This window comes from Nanorana parkeri, unplaced genomic scaffold (assembly GCF_000935625.1).
Source record: "Nanorana parkeri isolate BGI_ZX_2015 unplaced genomic scaffold, ASM93562v1 scaffold515, whole genome shotgun sequence".
Classification (NCBI taxonomy): Eukaryota; Metazoa; Chordata; class Amphibia; order Anura; family Dicroglossidae; genus Nanorana; species Nanorana parkeri.
In genome coordinates, this window is record NW_017306783.1 from 19,527 (window position 1) to 40,099 (window position 20,573).

Genomic DNA, 20,573 nt, shown 5'->3' on the forward strand with positions numbered 1-20,573 from the left:
GCTGCTGCACACTCTTCCAAACTGAAAGTAGAGATCCTGGCCCGGCTAGGGGTGACGGCAACAGTAAGGGCCCATCGTTTTTACAACTGGAGGTTTAAGGAAGGGAAAGCTCCCAGATCCCAGATTTTTGACCTAATTCATCTGGCTCGGAAGTGGCTCGAACCAGAGACTCAAACACCTGCACAGATCACAGAAACACTTGTGCTTGACCGTAATGTGAGAGAGCATCCAAATGGCCTCCGTGACTGGGTCACTCAGGGAAACCCCCCTGGACTGTGATAGCATGGTCGCACAAGTGGAACGATATCTGTCTGCCAAGGACTTGGACCGATCTGTCACTAACTAGGTCGAGTGGTAAGAACCAGAGGCCGGGAGCCTGTTTTTCCAAAACAGACACTAGAAGTCAAAACCCTGGGAAAGAGGACCACCTTAGGAAAAACTCCATAACTTGTTTTGAGTGTGGCGCAAAAGGACATGTCAGGGCGAGATGCCCTAATCTTCCTGAGCCAATGCAGTATGGACTAGGGGAAGATTTCTCAAACTTATCTGTTTAGCAGGCCTGGTGGAAGGGGGACATACCTTCCGAGTACCTGTTCTGTTGGACAAACAAGAGACAGTGGCCCTGGTGGACTCTGGCAGTGCCCTGACTCTGCTAGCCAGTAAATTAGTAAAACCTTGTCGGGTTCAGAAGTATAAAACAATGGGGGTACTGTGTATTCATGGGTGTACTGTGCGGTATCCTACTGCCAATATAGAGGTGTTAGTACAGGGCAGTCTGGTAAAGATCTTAGCAGTGGTAGTTCCTCGCCTACCATATCCTTTGATCATAGGAAGAAATTTCCCTGACTTCCACACCCTTTTACAACCCCCTGTGATGGTAGAACAAGGCGAACCTGAAATGGAGCTGGGAAATACAGGTGTCCATGAAATATTTCCCTTTATTCATCCTGACTTGTATATCTCTAACCCAAAAAGAGGTAAAACAAGACGGGAACGCAGGGAGAGCAAGCTGAGATTTAATAGGGCTGTCAATGAAGTCCTGTTAAATCAGCGTGTGGAGCAGTCTAGGAGAGGCGGGGCCACGCGACAGACAGAAGATGAGGCAGATGTTGGTCAACCAGAGGCAACTAGTGAAGGTGATGAGGAGGATCTAGATATCCTAGATATTTCGGGTAGTAGCTTTGGCCGAGACCAGGCAAGTGATCCCCCTGTTGCAGGAAGCCAGGAGTAAAGTTATAGAGGTTAATGGGGTACCAGTGGGAGGTGCAACAGAAAAGGCCTATCCCTACTTTATCTTCAAAAATGATCTCGTTTACAGAGTACCTCCGATGAGGGACAAGAACTCAAACAACTGGTTGTACCTTCATCTTATACCCGAAAAGTGCTGGATTACTCTCACTCTCATCTTCTGGGGGGGGACACTTGGGGGTGAAGAAAACCCAAGAACGGGTGCTTAGGAGGTTCTTTTGGCCCGGGGTATATGAGGGGATTAAAAGGTATTGTGCTTCTTGCCCAGAATGCCAACTGGCATCTCCAAGACCGAAGTTGAGAGCCCCACTCATACCTCTCCCCATAGTCGATGTTCCTTTTTGAGAGGATTGGCATGGACCTAGTGGGTCCCTTAGAGAAAACAGCTCGAGGGCACCAATACATCCTTGTCATCCTCGACTATGCCAACAGATACCCTGAGGCCATCCCACTACGCAAGGCTAATGCTAATAATATTGCGAAAGAGTTGGTTCAGATGTTTACAGGGGTGGGGGATACCAAAGACGTTGCTCACGGACCAGGGGACACCGTTTGTTTCCCGTATTATGAAAGAGCTATGTCAGCTATTTAACGTACAGACCCTGAGAACGTCAGTGTACCACCCCCAGATAGACGGGTTGGTGGAAAGGTTTAACCGGACCCTAAAGGGGATGTTGAGAAAATTTGTTAGCAGGGATGGGAAAGATTGGGACTTGCTGCTTCCTTACCTGTTGTTTGCCGTTCGAAAGATTCCCCAAAGTTCTAGGGGCTTCTCCCCATTTGAGCTTTTATATGGCAGGCATCCCAGGGGTATACTGGATGTCCTAAAGGAAACCTGGGAAGAACAGGAAGTAACTAGGACTAATGTGCTCCAGTATGTTGAAGATATGTGGGTGCGTATGACTCAAATTGCTCCTCTTGTTCGCCAGCATATGGAGCAGGCGCAGAGTATGCAGAAGTCCTACTATGACTAGAGAGCAACAGTGAGACAGTTTGAGAGGGGGGACAGAGTAATGGTTCTAGTACCCACCGCAGAAAGCAAACTTCTAGCACAGTGGAATGGACCCTATGAGGTTTTGGAAAAAGTGAGCCCAGTAAATTATAAAGTTGGTCAGCCAGGACGCGGGAAGAAGGAGGCTGTGTTTTAAGGCTCCTAGACCTTCAGTGACAATCTCTCCAGAGCTGACACCTGAGCAAATAGAGGAGGCTAGATGCTTGGTTGAGAAGAATAGAGATGTCTTCTCCCCCAACCCTGGACAAACCCGAGAGATTACCCATGTTGTTACAGTACCAGGGGTTACCGTAAGGGTGAAATCATACCACATTCCGGAGGCAAAAAGGGAAGCTGTAAGGGCTGAAGTCAAGAAAATGCTTGAGCTTGGAGTGATAGAGGAGTCTCACAGCCAGTGGTCCAGCCCGATTGTTCTAGTGCCTAAACCTGATGGGTCTATCAGGTTCTGTACTGACTTCAGGAAGTTAAACGAGGTGTCTAAGTTTGACACCTATCCCATGCCTAGGGTGGATGAACTAGTAGAGCGACCAGCCAAAGACAGGTTTTTCACTACTTTAGACGTGACAAAAGGTTATTGGCAGATCCCATTAACAAAGGCGGCCTGGGAGAAGATAGCCTTTGCCACTACTGATGGCCTGTTTCAATACAGGATCATGCCTTTTGGGCTCCATGGAGCCCCAGTTGGATAAACTGCTCAGGACTCACACCAAGTATGCAGCCGCATACTTGGATGACGTGATCATTCATAGCCCGAACTGGGAAAGCCATCTGGACAAAGTGCAGGCAGTGTTGCACACTTTTAGAGGAGCTGGACTAACGCCCAACCCCTCTAAATGTGCCTTGGGTTTAGCTGAGGCTAGATACTTGGGTTATCTGGTTGGCAGAGGACTTGTCAAACCGCAAATGAACAAGGTAGGAGCTATACAGAACTGGCCCAGACCACTGAGGAAAAAACAGGTCAGAGCCTTTTTGGGACTTGTAGGCTACTATCAGAGGTTTTTCGATACAAGGGCCGCTCCGCTTACTGACCTTATTAAAGCCAGAAGTCCAGACACAGTGAAGTGGAACAGCGAGGCTGAGGAAGACTGTCAGGATCCAGAGCACCCACAGGTGGCGCTGGAGCCGGGTCCTAGACTTTTCTGGTCTGCAGGCAGCGCTTTGTGCCCAACCTGTGCTTGTGGCTCCTGACTTTAGGAAAGAGTTCTTTCTCCAGACCGATACCTCAGAGGTGGGTTTGGGTGCAGTTTTGTCCCAATATGTAGGTGATGAGGAACACCCTGTTCTGTATTTGAGTCGGAAATTGTTACCTCGAGAAAAGCGTTATGCCACGGTGGAAAAAGAGTGTCTGGCGATTAAATGGGCAGTAGAAACGCCCCCCTACTATCTGTTGGGCAGACGATTTACCCTGATCACGGACCATGCTCCGTTAAAATGGATGCACCCCAACAGAGACAAGAACGCTAGGGTCACGAGATGGTTCTTTTCCTTAAAACTCTTTACTTTTGTGGTACAATATAGTGCAGGCCTCCTTCACATTAATGCAGATGCTCTGTCCCGGGTACATGGGTTTGCAGAGGTGGCCGCTTCCCACGCCTGTGTTAAGCTGGGGGGGGAGGATATGTGACAGGGTATACGACTCTGTGTATGTCAGTGAGAGATTGAAAAGGGTAGCTTTCCCTGGCTAGGAAGGAGTTAAGCCATGCTCCAACAGGTACACCTCCTCTCTCTATTAATTAGCCTGCAGCTAATAGTGACTGGAGGGGAAGAGAGCTCAGAGCGAGATCCAGGCTGCACTGGATGAACACAGACTGGAGAGCGTCTGAATATCTCTGGGATAAGGTCTGGCTAAAAGTTGTATGTTAAAGACTGTTTTCTTTATGCTTCTTTTGGTACTGGAAGCTGGAATAGCCACTCCAGTAGAAAGTAGTCAGGGAATTTACTGTTAGTTGGACTCCGAAGTTGGAGTAGGCCTTTTTATTTTGTGTTACTGCTGCCAGAAGCTGTTTTGCTATCTGTGACCAAGTCGCTATAGACAGTGTAACCGTTACTGAGCTACAGCAAAGTGCAGTATCTATGTGAGGCCAAGCATTGACTGGCCAACATGTATTCCAATTGCTCTCAGTTTATAAAAACGTATGCTGTTTGAATAGTTGTACATGGCCACAGACAAGCTTTTAAAACGGTCTGTTCGGCCGGCTTGATGCTGATTGGACCCGGAAGCATGGAGCCGGCTGTTCGGCCATTCAAGTCATTACTCGCCGCCCAGCTTCCCGATCGCACAGGAAGCTGGCTCCATGTTCCACTATGGCACTGCCGGTCAGAGGAAATCTTACTCTGACCGGAAGTTCTGGTATCGGGGAAAGTATCAGAGCATTTGGTACTCGGTATCGGTGCATCCCATAAAATAAATGTAAAAAATATAATGTGAACATGCCTACCATTTAACATTGTTATTGTCACTTTCCCTTATTGTAGCTTGCAGCTTGAGACCCAAAAGATCATATTTTCTTTTTTAGATTTTTGAGTTTGACTATTTTATGTTATATTCCTCTAAGTTTGCTTTGTTCTACTATTACCACATGCTACCTTTTTCCATATATTGTAGACTGACCTGAATTGTGTAGTAATATTTTAAACTCGGGCCTATTGTTCACATGGATGTGGTCATGTTATGGCCCTTTTCTTGATCGTTGTATGTTTAAACACTTTTAATAATAAAAAAAATTTCAAATGAGAGAAATGAATAACTATGCAAGTTTAACTATTGGTTAGAAAAACAAACAAAAAAATCAGCAGAAAAATAATAGCTAAGCGGAGAAGTGGAAGAAGGAGCTAATTAGGGCTGAGAGGTTAAACTAAAGGTGCCCATACACCTTACGACCATCGCAAGACTTTTGTCTTGCGATGGTCGTATGCTTCTTGAAAGCCCGTACGATCTGCCCACCTGCCCACGATCTGCCCACCTTGGACGGGCAGATCGTACTTGCGATCATCGAAAGCCCGCCCCGCTGAGGGGCGGGCTTCCAAATTAGGGGTTAAAGAAGAGCACATTTTTATGAATAAAAACTTTATTTCTTTACTTGTCAGAATGTTTTAACTGACATCACATGAAGATCAAAGCATATCCCTTGATCTGCAGACGATTAGAATAGAGTAAGTACAAAAGTAAGAATGTTATTTTGTATCTCTCAATCCAGTGTCTGAACAGTGTTTACACCTACAAATATTCTGTGTCAGAAGTTCTGTGTCAGAAGGTCTGTTTTTTGCAGCAGTGAGACCCCATTCACACCAGGCTGACAGGGCTTCAGCAGTTTTTATGCGCGTTCCAGCACGTTTTACAGGCATTTCTGTTCATAAGCAATAGTGTTTTAAGGAGCATTTTTAGCTTGTTTTACAGTTGTCCAATAAAAAGCAGTTTCAGCTGCAAAAACGCGCTATAAAACACGATGATCAGCACATTTCCACCTAAGTCTATGAGGTCTACGGTTGCTAAGTGCCGCAAAAAAAGTTCAGGGACTATTTCAAACACCAGGCGCATTTTTCCGCATTTTAATTCAGCGCATTTTGTGTGAACGGCCCCAATATAGAAATACATGGGATTTTATGTTGCATGTGTTTCAGCATGGAAAAAAAGTGTGACGGAGCCTGACTCTGATTGCTACTGTATTTACACAGCAATTTCTTGGGAAAGGAGTGGCAGCAGGGAAAAAGTACAAGGCATGCTACACACACCCTATGTATTTGGTTATTTTTTTTGGGGGGGGGTGTAGCATGGCATATGTTCCCTTTAAAGCATTCATGTCCTCCATAGAGTGGTCTGGTTGTGAAAAATAATGCCACCGCTGTCCACAATCTTCTTATCTCAAATTCCTTTAACACGCTAGCTGTTACTGAAACCTGGCTACAGGAATCCGACTCTGCCTCCCCTGCTGCCCTCTCCCATGGTGGCCTACATTGGACGCACTCAACCAGACCCAATGGACGGAAAGGAGGTGGAGTGGGAATCCTTCTATCCCCACAATGCACTTTTCAAGTTCTCCCTTCACCTCCCTCTCTATCCCTCTCCGCTTTTGAAACCCACTGTATTCACCTATTCTCTCCAATTTCGCTGAGGTTATCTACCAGCCACCTGGACCGATATCTCGCTTTCTGGATGACTTCTCTGCCTGGCTACCCTACTTTCTCTCCTCAGAAATACCCACTATCATTCTTGGTGACTTTAACTTTGCTACTAACATTAACACCCGGCTTCCACTCAATTTCTTAACCTAACCTCTTCTTTTGAACTAACACAATGGTCAGACACTCCTACTCGCTCTGATGGTAACATACTACATCTTGTTTTCTCTCACCTATGCACTCCTTGCAACCTCTCCAAGACCCCTTTCCCACTCTCAGACCACAACCTTGCCAGTTTCACAATCACTCTATCTCCAACCCTGAATCCACCTACACGGCACACTGTCACGCGGAGAAACCTTCGCCACCTCGACCCTTCTCTACTCTGCTGCTGACTTCCTCTATGACAAAATATCACCCCTGTCCTGCCCTGACCTGGCTATTTCTGTCTACAACAGCTCACTTTCATCCTCTCTAGACACTTTGGCTACCCTCATTACATGCAGACTAAAGGTGGCCATACACTTTACAACCTTTGCAAGACTTTTGTCTTGCAATGGTTGTAAAGTAATTTTAAAAAGTACAATCTGCCCATCTTGGACAGGCAGATCCTACTTGCGATCATCGCAAGCCTGCCCCCCTGAGGGGCGGGCTTTCCGATGACTGCAATGCTGAATGGGCAGTGTGCGCGTGCGCACACCGGCCCGTTCGGCAGTTATCTCTCGATCATGCTAAAAACCAGCCGAAAATCGTACAATTCTCGGCTGGTTTTCCAACATGCTCGAAATACAAAAGTTGTGCGACCATACAGTAGAAACAGTCGCACGCCTTACATACACTGCACGATTATCGTACAATCGCGGGATTTCCCGCAATTCTCGTACGAGAATCGTGCAGTGTATGGGCACCTTTAGACCACGACCACTACAACCGTGGCAAACAAATGAAACCAGACATCTAAAAAGACATAGCCGCGTTCTTGAACGACTGTGGCGAAAAACTAGGCTTCTGCAAGACTTCACCCTGTACAAAGCTGCCCTCCAAAAAAATTGGTCCTTCTTCCATGCTGCCAAACAGACTTTCTGCTGCCAAACAGAATACGCCCCTCAAATACACTCTCATCCAAACCTCGTCAACTCTTTTCTACTTTTAATTCTCTACTATGTCCTCCACCGCCCACTAACTCACTCACTGCCCAGGGCATTGCCATTTATTTCAAAAACAAAATAGATACAATTCGGGATTCAGATCGCCACTGTGCAGTCACCTTCCCCTATTCATGTACCAGACCCTCCATCACACTTGTTACTTTCCTCTTTTGACCCTGTCACCACAGAGGAGGTTACAAAGCCTCTCTCTGACACCTACCTCACCACTTGCCCCCTGGACCCTGTTCCCTCACCACTACTTCGGTGACCCTCCTGCTCTATCCAACACTCTCTTACTCACATTTTCAATCTCTCACTCTCTACTGGCATCTTTCCCTCCCTCCGAAGTATGCCATGGTCACCTCAATGGACCCTACCGACCTCAACAATCTCAGACCAATCTCCTAACTGCAACGCTTCCTTCACTTCTCCTCGGATCCCCGCTGCATACGGCAGGAGGACAGGGCACAGCTGATCGCGATATACTAGTGTTCGCTTTGCGATCGACTGGTAGATCACGATCGACCTAATGGGCACCCCTGGTCTACAACAACTGATTGGTTTAATTGTCAACACCTTAGCTACTTTTTTTTATTAACTGGCTTTTTTTTTTATTAGAACTTTTAGCTTGGGGTAATTAAGCAGTTGTTGCTGACAATCCATTCAAGAGATGCCTTTTTTTCTGCAGCACCTCACTGTGGGCTCCATTTACTAAGAGCTAAATACCGCATTAAATTTTGAGGTAAAATAACTCATACCCTATTAACTCCTAAGCATACAATTCATTCAAATCAGAGTTATTTACCAAATTAGATATATTTCTTTAACCACTTGCTCACCGGGTGTTAACCCCCTTCCTGTCCAGGCCATTTTTCAGCATTCAGCGCTGCAGTATTTTGACTGACATTTATTCCGTCATGCAACGCTGTACTGACATTAATTTTATAAAAAATTTTGGGGGATAGATAGAGCTTTCTTTTGTTTATTTTTTACTATATAGCGAAAAACGTACCGAAACTTTTGAAAACATGTTTTCCCCTACATTATGTTATGAAACGTTTATTATTACCCAAATTTTTGGTAAAATATAAAAGACGGGGTCACGTCAGGTAAATAGACACCAAACATGTCAAGCTTTAAAATTGCGTGTGCCCGTGAAATCGCAAAAAGCTACCATACCCCAAATTGGCCATAGGTGACGCTTTAAAAGCTGTTACCGCTCATCAGTTTAGTGTTATCAGTGATTGGTGGCCCTAAAATTATTGCCCCCACTCCATATCGCAATGATATGTAACATGTGCGGTGCAATGGGCGCAACTGATGCACGTAGGCGCACCCGACGCATGTTTATATGTGGGGGCGGGGAACTACCAAAAAAAAACCGCATTTTTAAAATTGCTTTTATATGGGACTTTTATATTTTTATTTTTTTAGTAACTTTAATTTTTTAAACCTTTTTTTCACTTAACATTATGGCTATCAAATAGGGGTCTAACAAGCCACTATGTGATAGCCAATTTGCAGTGACAGGTCCTCTTTATGGAGACATCCGGGGTACTTTAAGACCCCTAATGTCACCTAGGGACCCCCAGAGAAGCTGATGAAGCAGAAACCTGCTTCACCAGCTTCTCTCTGGCTTCTGACAATGAAGAGGAGATCAAAGGGAGATTGTGTACTGACCTCCCTTTGCTCTCCGGGACAGATCTTGACAGATGCCCGAACACTTGTATGTAAACAGCCATCGCTGACTGATATCCCGCTCATGCGCGCTGCCTAGCGGGGCGGGAAGGGACATCGTAAATCATACAAACAGGTACTAAGAGGCTGACTGTGCTGACAGGCTGGACTAACTAACATACAGGTGCTAGTATGTTGGTGAAGACCGGAGGTGCCGTGGACAGACCATGTTGGTAATGTTGCGTGCCCACAACAAAACAAAGGTAGCATTGATGAAAAGGGAAAATAGCAATTTGTAAGTAGGCATCCTTAATGTTCACAAAGACCATAATATCCCCCAGCTAAAGGGAGGCAATGACTGACCTGACTGGTTCTATATGGAATTTTGGAACTTGAAGTAATCTGTTGAGACTCTTCAGATCCAGTATGAGGTGATTGCCTCCTTTTGCTTGGGAACAGTAAACAGTTTCAAATAGAACCCCTGGCATTATTCCTTGTATATGATTGGGGTAATAACTCCCTGAGTGAGAAGTTGCTGAAGAGCAGCTAACAGATCCACATGCTTTTGCAGGGAGGATGGCAAATTTGAGAGCATTAAGTGGGGTAGAGGCAAAGACTGAATCTCTAGTTTGTAGCCCTTGGATATGTTTGTAGCCCAAATGTCTGAAATGTCTTTGGACCAGATGACCAAGAAGGCAGAGAGACACCCCTGAACGCTGACAAGTGGCAGCAACCCCTCATTGGGAGGAGGGCTCGTTGAGACTTGGAGGGTTTGAGGGTTCACATCTTCTAGAAGAATTCAGTGACGGGCTTGGACTTGGAATCCACAGCCTGAGAGAAATGAAAAGAACTCTTCTTAATCTCAGGAACTAAAGACTTACTTGCAGGAGTTACTTGGTGCCTTCTTTTTCTTGGTTAAAAGGGAATGCTTATCTCTAGTGAGTTTCTTGATGTAGGTGCATACGGAGGCACCAAAAAGGTGTTACCTGTCAAAGGGCATCCTCTTAAGGCTCTTTTTGCATGAAAGTTCCACAGACCAACATCTGAGCCAAAGGATCCTCCTCATCTGTACCAAAAGAGGCTCATCCTAGCAATTTGACAAAGCACATCAGCTAATCCATGCAAGCAGTACCGAAAAGCCATGGGCAAGAGCTCAAGGTGTTGGAGGATAGATAGGTCCATCAGGGTCTCATGTCATGTGTTAAGTCCTGACAGCGAGGGTCTGGCAGACTATCATGGTCAAGACATGCGTTTGAATAGCAGGTCCAGATAAAAACAACAAGGCGGGGCGTGGCCTGGTGCATGGAGCGGTAAGACGCGATTCAGCTCGTCAACCGCTCGTAGGGCACTAAAACAGGCAGACAGCAGCCATCCGTTCTCCCCTTCGCCGACCATGAGTGACCGGAGGTAGAAGGGGAAGAAGCAGCACAAAACGGGCCCCACTCCAAGGGAATTGGCCTGTTTTTTCAGCAAAACGGCACCCGCGGCCTCCAAAGCTGCCTCCTCACATGCAGCCAAGATGGCGCCTCCGGAGCTCTCCCCTGCACATGCAGAATCTCCTACCAGGGAACAGGTGAGCCAGCCGCAAGGATCCATAGAGCACTGGGGGCTAAGCGTCCGGATAGATCCAGCCCCAGAGATGTCATATGCAGGATCCATTTTTTCAAGCTGAAAGATGACATCATGAGAGCAGCCCGCACTCAAGACGCCATTATGTTCAACAACGCCCCAATACTCCACCTGCCGGACCTCTCAGGGCACATACTCACCTTACGCAGGGCTCTGCATCCTCTACTCGACCTGCTCCGCCATCGCAACATCAAATACCGGTGGGTTTCCCTTTTCAACTCATTGTGCTACATGAGGGCAAACCAGCTGTCTTTCCCTCTCTGAGCGACCTTCCGTCCTTTTTGGGCAAGCTGGAGCTCCCTCAAGTTTCTCTCCCGGACTGGCCACTCAAGCCAACCCTGCCCGGCTTTGTAGCACCCTCCCCCTGGCTACAGAAATTGAAAAAGGCTGCAGGGCGTGCGGACACCTCGTCTCCTCCCAACACCTGACTTTGGAACATTTGCACCATGTTTTGCTCCAACCTATGTACCACCGAAGAGACTCCTTCTGTGACGGCTGAGGGGCTCCTGCCGTCCACAGATTGAGGACATGTGGTGCAGTGCTCCCCAACCTTTTTATCGCCGCGGACCGGTCAACGTTTGATCATTTTACCGCGGCCCGCTGAGGGGGGGACGTTGATTGTTTATATTTTAGATTGGAATCACCTGTCCCGATAAATCCATATTTCAAGTAGGACTCATGGTATTGTCTGTTAAAAGTTACATGTTTCTTTGATGTTGAAGGCCCTTCTTCTGTCTCTTCACTGGGCCTTTTCTTTTTCCCAAGGAAACTTTCTAACGACGTCTGTTTCGTACTCATTTTTGCTAGTTTGAGCAAACACAATATACACACGTACACCATGCACTGTTAAACATGAGAAAGTACCGGTGAACAGAGAGAAGAGCGATACACACCTTCTCTTTACCAAAGCTACAACGCCTCTGCCGCTTGCAGCCGCTCAGCTCCAGACGTCACCTAAAACCGCCCCGATATCACGATATTTTGCGCATGCGCGGTATTGGTGTGGCTTTAGGTGACGTCTCTCAGCTCCCGGTTAACCTCTCGTCCTGGAAAGTCGGACAAAACAGAGAGAAATGCACCACAGTAAATAAAATGGAAATAATTTAATGTTCCTTGGGCGGCCCAGTACCATTTGATCCACGGACCGGTACCGGTCCGCGGGCCCGGGGGTTGGGGACCACTGATGTGGTGCACCTGAAAAGTTGTCGGCGGCTGCTGACCACGAATGCTGCTGTCCATTATACTGTTATGTCATGTTTTTATCGTTATTTACTTCATATGTACTGTTATATATGCCCTTTTTGATACTTTTATACGTAGCCTTTAGTTACTGTGTTTATACTGATTACATATGCCCTGGAGCGGGAGACGTTCCATGGGCCTGCCATGTTACTCCAACTTAGAAACATAGCCAAATACTATATCATTTTCATAAAAAGAAGGTAGGTGTCTTGTTCTTGCAGGAAACTCACTTTCACAGCAATGCCATTCCTGGAATACCATCAAAATTCTATTCCGAATGGTACCATGGCACGAATTCCAGTGCACGCTCTAGGGGTCTCTATAGCCTTCCATAAGACTTTGCACCCAGAGTTCCTGCAACAGCAAACAGACCCGCTAGGTAGATTTATTTTCCTGAAGGTGAAACTCTTTGGCCGTGTTTACACCCTTGCTAACGTCTACTTTCCCAACCAGGACCAGCTAAACTTCCTTGCGCGCCTGGTCAAGTCTCTGGAGAATTTTGGATGTCCAAACCTGATCTTGGGTGGAGACTTCAATCTAGCAATGGTGCCCTGTCTGGACTCCTCCTCTGGTAAGTCCCCTTTTTCTCATACATCCCTAACTAAATAAAAAAATCTGCTATACAAGCTCCGACTGGTGGATGTGTGGCGAGCCCTTCATGCCTCCGAAAAAGATTATACATTTTTCTCCCCAGCTCACAATGCCTACAGTAGATTAGACTATTTCTTCCTCGCACAGCACTTGCTTGACATGACCCCTACCACCCACATAGGACTGCGTATCTGGTCTGATCATGCCCCTGTCTTCCTAAAGGTGCCCATACACTGTACGATTCTCGTACGAGAATCGCGGGAAATCCCGCGATCGTACGAGAATCGTACAGTGTATGGAAGGCGTGCAACCGTTTCTACTGTACGGTCGCACGTCTTCCATCGAACAAGCAGGCTGGAAAACCCGCCGGGAATCGTACGATTCTCGGCGAGTGAGTGGCCTGCTGGTTCGACAACTGACGAACGGGCCGGTGTGCGCACGCACACACTGCCCGTTTGCCGCCCTTGCAAGCCCGCCCCTCATTGCAGTTATCGCAAGCCCGCCCCTCAAGGGGGCGAGCTTGTGCCTGTCCAAGATGGGCAGATCGTACGTTTTTTTAAGTACTTTACAACCACCGCAAGACTAAGGTCTTGCGATGGTTGTAAAGTGTATGGCCACCTTTAGTCTGGGAGTTCTGGGTGGCGACCATACCTGTACCGCCTGGCGCCTTAACGACAATTTATTGACCGACCCCCTGTGCCTAGATGAGATCAAGACCTCGGTGCGCAATTTTGTCTCTGACCATCTCAATGACGTCACACACCCGCTGACCCAATGGGAGGCGCTCAAATGTGTGCTGCGAGGCGTCTTCATCAAATATGGATCACGTCTCAAAAAAGTTAGATCCACACGCATTATTGAACTCTTGGCCTCTATTGCGGCACTTGAGGGGGTTCATAAATCCACCTGACTGGACACCACCTTTGTAGAACTTTCCAACACTAGGTGGGAGCTGTTGTCTATACTTGACACAAGGTCCTGCAATGCCAAAGACAAGGCTTGTAAACTGAGATACGAATCTGCTAACAAATGCGGCCGCCATTTGGCGAGAACATTACACCCTCGTCCCCCTAGGGCCTTTATTCCTTTTATCATGGACCGCAGCTCTATCAAAATTCAATCCACGAAGGGTATTGCCCAGGAATTCCGTCGCTACTATGCCAGTCTATACAACCTCCCTGATCCACCTTCCTCTCCGCAGGCCGGACAAACTCCCTGCTCCACGGAGCAATATATTGCACATACGGCTCTGCCGACCATTGATCGTGCTGAGTTAGAGGGGCTAGAGTCCCCGTTTTCCCCTTCCGAGGTAGCAGCGGCGATCCGGAATCTCAAAACGGGGAAATGTGCGGGTCCGGTTGGCTACTCACCCCGATTCTATAAAATCCTCTCGGACTTGCTATCCCCCATTATGACCCGCGCCTTTAACTCAGTGGACGACACACACCCCTTTCCCTCTACCATGCTAGCAGCTAATATTTGTGTTATCCCCAAGCCCGGGAAAGACACATCCCTTTGTCAGAATTTTAGACCGATATCACTACTTAACGTGGACATTAAACTGTTCTCCAAGTTATTAGCACTTCGCCTCTCCCCATCTCTACCGTCCATCATCAACCCGGAACAGGTCGGCTTTGTCCCTGGCCGAGAGGTGAGGGAGAATACCACTAAAACGATCAACCTGATCTCTCATATACATAGACACCAAAGCCTGCCTTCTGTCCATAGACGGCGAGAAGGCATTTGACCGCGTTAACTGGGAATTCCTTCGCCAGGCCCTACTCCAACTTGGATTGGGGCCTGCCATTCTATCCAAGATCATGTCACTTTACTCTTCCCCACGGCCCGGGTGATGGTGAATGGTTCGTTCTCAGAGCCGTTCTCCATCTCCAACGGCACTAGACAGGGGTGTCCTCTATCCCCGCTCCTCTATGTCGTGGTGATGGAGCACTTGGCACAAGCCATCCGGTTAAACCCTGATATTCATGGCATATCCACCCCCTCCTTTCACCATAAGATGCCTTTATTTGCAGACGACCTGTTATTATATATCACCCGTCCCCATGTCAGCATCCCGGCGATCCTCAGTGAATTTGTCAAATTTGGCAGACTAAGCAACTTCAAGGTTAATATGACTAAATCCACCGCTCTCAACCTCACGTTAACTCCCCCAAAAGTCTCCCTCCTCCGTAGGAATTATCCTTTCCAATGGCAACCCCGCTCCATCACATATCTGGGAGTCTCCATCCCGGCTAACCTAGCAGATCTGTTTCAACTAAACTACCAGCCTATCCTTAGCTCCTTACGTCAAACCTTCGAGACATATCACAATATGAAGATCTCGTGGTTCGGCAAACTTGATGCCCTAAAGATGGAGACAGTTCTTCAGTTCTCTATGCACCGTTTACCATTGGACCGTTTTGTGTGGCAGAAAGGCTATTCTCGTATACGGCACAAAACTCTGTGTAGACACATCCCAAGGTGGGGTAGGCCTCCCCGATTTCGAGTTATACCATCGAGCTGCTCTCCTCTCCAGAATTGTAGATTGGTTCCCGCCTCCTTCCTCAAAACCCACACCAACGGTGCTGATTGAACAGGAACTGTGCCCTATAGATTTGAGAGACCTTCGGTGGAGCTTACACGACGAAGCTGCTGCACTCCCTCGCCCTTCCCCTCTTACAGCTGCAACTTTAAAAACATGGTGGAGGACTTGTCACGCCTCTTCTCTCTCTACTATACCGGGGCCTCTATCACCTTTATTTGACAACCCCCTGTTCCCCACGGGGGTAGCTATCCCCTCGGTAGGGGGTTACAGGAGAATTGACTGGCCCACGGCTCAAGACTTTATACACCCCTCTACAGACCGCAATGTGCCGCCAACTGATAACATGGGGAACCCCCCGGTGAATTGACTGTTGGATCTGCAACTGTCAAGGATATGTTCCGCTTTATATGTTGGTGGGCAGACACACAGACCGCTAACGGCCTTTGAACTCATGCTTGTCTCTAAAGAAAGGGCTCGCCGATCTCGGTCGTTAATGGGATATTGAGAGATGTTCTCCATCAGGTGCCGCTTGGCTCGCAGGCCCATTGGCACGCTGACTTAAACAGGGACCTGTCGGAGACAGATTGGGCCACCATTTATTACTACACGCACAAATCATCTGTTTCCTCATATGCACAGGAAAAGAATTACAAAATTATTACTAGGTGGTACAGAGACCCGGTCTCCATACACCGGATCTTTCCTTCTTCTCCGGAGACTTGCTGGCGCTGCAATGAGGTAAGGAGGCACATACCTACACATTTGGTGGACATGTCCCTTAGTTCTCTCATTCTGGCAGAAGGTCTTTACGATTTATAATCGTTTATACGGGGACACCTTGGCACCTACGCCTACTATAGCCTTTTTGTAACTCCTACCGGGATCCTGGAAATCCAAAAAATCGATGATACTTGGGCACCTCCTGTCTGCTGCTCACCAGGTGATCCCCATGTACTGGAAAACGACGACTACCCCACCCCTCTCCAAATGGGTTAGCCTAGTTAATGATGTGATGCACATGGAGGAGCTCCTGGCGACAGATAATTACACTTTCCCCAAATTCATGTCGCAATGGAGTGTATGGATACATTTCTCCGCCTCGGCCGACCTCCAGTCCCTCCTCTAATCTCAATCTCCTGATAGGAGATGGGAGACATCTACCTCCGTAACATATCAGTAACTGCAGATTGATGGACCCCCCCCCTCACCCCCAACCCCAGTCTTACCTCCTGTATACTATTCTCCTCCTTCTACTCCTCACTCCCCGCTTTCTCTCTGTTTAATGCTTCTCTAATATAAATACAAGATCAGACGGTTCATGAGAAGACTGTACTGTATGATAATAATGTGGATAACTCCAGACGTCTCAGGCTCGGACAGACCTATAGTGAGTTCCTGGAAGTGTTTGTCCAGAATGATGTTCTCAGTTCTCGCACATGTTCTGTGTGACTTTGTTTTTTTACTTTATGCGAGTTACCCAACTGCAGCGAGTCCGGCACTAGACGGATGTCAACACCGTGCCACTGAGAGTTTTCCTCCCTCATATTGTTTCCCAATAATGTGACTTATGTTGCTTGAGTTATGTTGTGAATTGTCTAAATCTCCTTTTACAAAAGTTAATAAAAACTAATTCAACACTAACATTAAATAGCGTCCCCGCATCCAGTACAGTCCCCCAGGGCTCAGGTGAGGAATTAACTAATCCAGAGAGCTGCAGAAATGGGAGCCACAGTGGCTATATCACAGCTGTAAACTTGCTATTTACAGCTTTTTTTCCTGAAGGTATCTGCATATAACCCACATACTGTCCTGTGCTGTACAATTAAGCAAAGCCTTTGCTCTCCGAAAAGAGCATTAGAGCAAGACTACAGTTTGCCATTAAACATATAGGCAAAAACCAGGCCGTGTGGAACAATGTGCTGAAAACTGATCAATTAAAGAGTTTTTTTGGTCACAGCAACAGTAGACATGTTTACAGCAAACCAAATAGAGTATTTCAAGCATTTCCGGAGAAAAACATAATAAGAACTGTGAAGCATGGTGGTAAAAATATTCTGGTTTGGGGATGCTTTTTGTTTCTTCAGGACCTGGAAAACTCTCTGCTCTGGAACGCACCGCAATTGGTGTGAATGGGCCCTTAGTGTGAAAGTGCTGCCAAAACTGAATGTAACACATGTAATACAAAAATTAGGAACCATCACACAAACTGGGACACCACCCCTATCTATGCAATATATATCAAAAAAAGGAGGAAAGAGAAAGAAAGGGGCTTTGTGGTGACCACTGGAGAATAGCAGGGAATTGATCCAATAATAAAGTCAATTGATTCATATATATAATAAAATTCCATTTTTAATATACTCAATTCATAATGTCTATACATATAAATATGCTAAAATTCATCCATATAAAAAACCATAAATAGATGTATACACCATAAATAACCTCCCTGGAACCCACACAGAAACCATGATTATAAATTCATATATTGGTCATTGCCCTCATTGTATTCATATCTTATTTGCATGATTAATTGTACATAATTGTTCTATTTATCATTAGTTAAGCCATGATTCTGTGCTTGCTCCAGTCTTCAATGTGTTTCGCCGAGGCTTCGTCAGGAAGATTTGGAGAGGTTAACCTATAGTATTTGTATGGGTATGAGAATCAATTTGCAATAGTCTACATGATATTAGATATATCAGAATCATTAATATCTGCTGACCATATATCTTTATAATGCAGTAAATACCAACTTAATTATTCTTTTTCCGGTAATTGAATATCCATCTGCAGGGAGTCTCCCACTTTCCCCCTTTTTTTTGATATATATATTGAATGTAACACATATAGGTTCCTATTTACCGGTAGATGCACACCATCCAGTGCGTTCATCTCACAGTCCCGTGGCATGAACGAACTAGATCACTGAGGATCAGTTCACACCAGCTCCAGTGCATTCCAGCACGATTTGCTGCTGGAACACACTGGAGTGCATCCCAACAGGCTTACTGCGTTCGGGGCGGGAGGGGCGTGGTGTTGCATTGAACTCAGTGGGACCGCAGCCAAGTATACCACCCGCAGTGCGATCGCCCGAACCGGACACATGGCAAAACAGTGTCTGTGTTCCAGTTCAGTGCGATCTGAAAAAATGCTCCAAGCACTATTTTTTTAAAACAAACTCTGGATGCAGGAAGCTAGCCCGAATGTGCCCCAATGCATTGCAGCAACGAATAGTGCTGAAACGCACCGGAGCTTGTGTGACAGGGCCCTGAATCAGACTCTTCCTTTGTTCTGGGGCAGGAGGGGGCATGACGGTGCAATTGAAATGGCATGCATGATTTTTTGCAATTGCCTTCTCCCGCCCCCAGACATGGGGAGAGTCTGTGTGTCCAGTGTGTTAATGTCACAGGACTGTGGGATAAACACACTGGATTGTGACTGGGCCCTTAGTCATAAAGTATTGATTTGTATCTTTATATAATGTTTCAGGTGCCCAGTGTAGTGTAGAAGTATTGCAATAGAACAGTTCTGCGTTATTGCATTTTTACTACTGATCTGTGCGTCCTTTACTACTGATCTGTGCGTTCTTTACTGCCGATCTGTGCGTTATTTACTACCGATCTGTGCGTTATTTACTACCAATCTGTGCGTTATTTACTACCAATCTGTGCGTTATTTACTACCGATCTGTGCGTTATTTACTACCGATCTGTGCGTTATTTACTACTGATCTGTGCGTTCTTTACTACCGATCTGTGCGTTCTTTACACTGATCTTTGCATTCATCTTTACACTGAACTGTGCATTCTATACTCCTGAATTGTGCGTTCTATACTCCTGAACTGTGCGTACTTTACTACTAAAACACTTACAAATCTATTTACTAAAGGGTGAATTGGTAGGAGAATTGCAGTATAATTTCAAAATCTTGACCAATATAGACGATTTGAAAAGTGAGCTAAATGGGAGAATTTTTCTGGTTTGGCTATTGATTGGCAGAATTGAAGAATCTCTGTCAAAATAGCCAAGCCAAAAAAATTCTGCCATATAGCTCATTTTTCAAACCGCCTGATTTGTCTAGATTTTGTAATTCTCCTACCAATTCCCCTGCAATTCACCATTTAGTGAATAGAGCTGCTGTTTTGACAATAGTGTGGAGAAATGATTTCTGTAACACAAGAATGTATATGTGGGTGGGGCTTGTATATGGGCAGAGCACAAGGGGGCCCCCATCTCATATTGCCCGGGGGCCCTATGTGTTCTCAGTCCGCCCCTGATTGTTACAATTCTACGTGTGTGTGTGTGTGTGTATATATATACATCTATATATATAATGTGAAAACAGGACATTATGCATACTTACCAAGCAGAAATAATGGAACTCTGCCAGTATATTGAGCAACTTTTCCAAAGACTGCCGCACAAATTGAGTTGGTAACACCAAAACAGATAATTACAAAACCCACATATTTTAGTCCCAATATACAGGTCACATATGACTGGAAAGAAAAACAGTCTTCATTAGTAGTTTATATTTGAACGATTAAGTAAAATATTAGTATGTTTTTTAATACAAATTTCATAATTTTGTTTCACTTTTTAACACTTCAAACTCTGGGCATTAGTGCTCAGGCATGGGCACTGAACATGGCATTCAGTTTTCGATCAGAAGACAGAACATAACATATTTAAATCGTATATATGATACATTTTCCAACATGTAGAAAAAGCATCCCATATTTGCTCATGCTATCTGCCTGATTCAGACAAACAATGCTCCACCCAACATCTTTATTGTATTGTTACAACAATCCGTGCATGTACCTCATATTTTAGCTGCTTATACTACACAAGACTTCTCATTCTCAGGGTAGGCTGACCTTATCTGAAACAGTGTTAGCCATCCATGGTGAGGCAATTTCTTATCAGAAGAGTGGGAATGCCTAATAACCACACATGCGCTCAGCCTGCATAAGAACCCTCAATCACCTCCTCACCGACCATTGTAGTCAGTCGGTCAGAGGCACTGCAGCTCTGCGTGAATGTTTAAAAGGTCCTTGCTGCAGAGCATGTATATATGTACACATGCCAGGCATGTGCACAATACCTGTGCTCAAGCTGCCATTAGACAACGCAGATCATAGGCCTTGTGATCACTGTGATAGCCATGTTGGCTAGATGTTTAGATGAAGCACTGAGATCTCAAGGAATGTGTTTGGATGAAGCATTCTTGAGGCATACTGAAATAAAATGTTCTTGCTTGGAAGAACATTACATGTATGAATATGAATATAGTATGTATGTATGTATGTATGTATGTATGTGTATATATATATATATATATATATATATATATATA

General features: G+C 45.9%; 1 protein-coding gene across 1 annotated transcript in view; it reads right to left on the reverse strand.

Annotated features, from left to right (window-relative positions):
• Window positions 1-15,838: 15,838 nt before the first annotated feature.
• LOC108790941 (protein unc-93 homolog A-like) overlaps window positions 15,839-20,573 on the reverse strand; it is a 112,863-nt gene continuing 108,128 nt past the window's right edge. The window contains exons 7-8 of the mRNA XM_018561306.1: window positions 19,578-19,713; window positions 15,839-15,939 (exon numbers count right to left, since the gene is read on the reverse strand). Coding sequence (XP_018416808.1) covers window positions 15,839-15,939; window positions 19,578-19,713 — 237 coding nt within the window. The remainder of the gene's footprint in view (window positions 15,940-19,577; window positions 19,714-20,573) is intronic.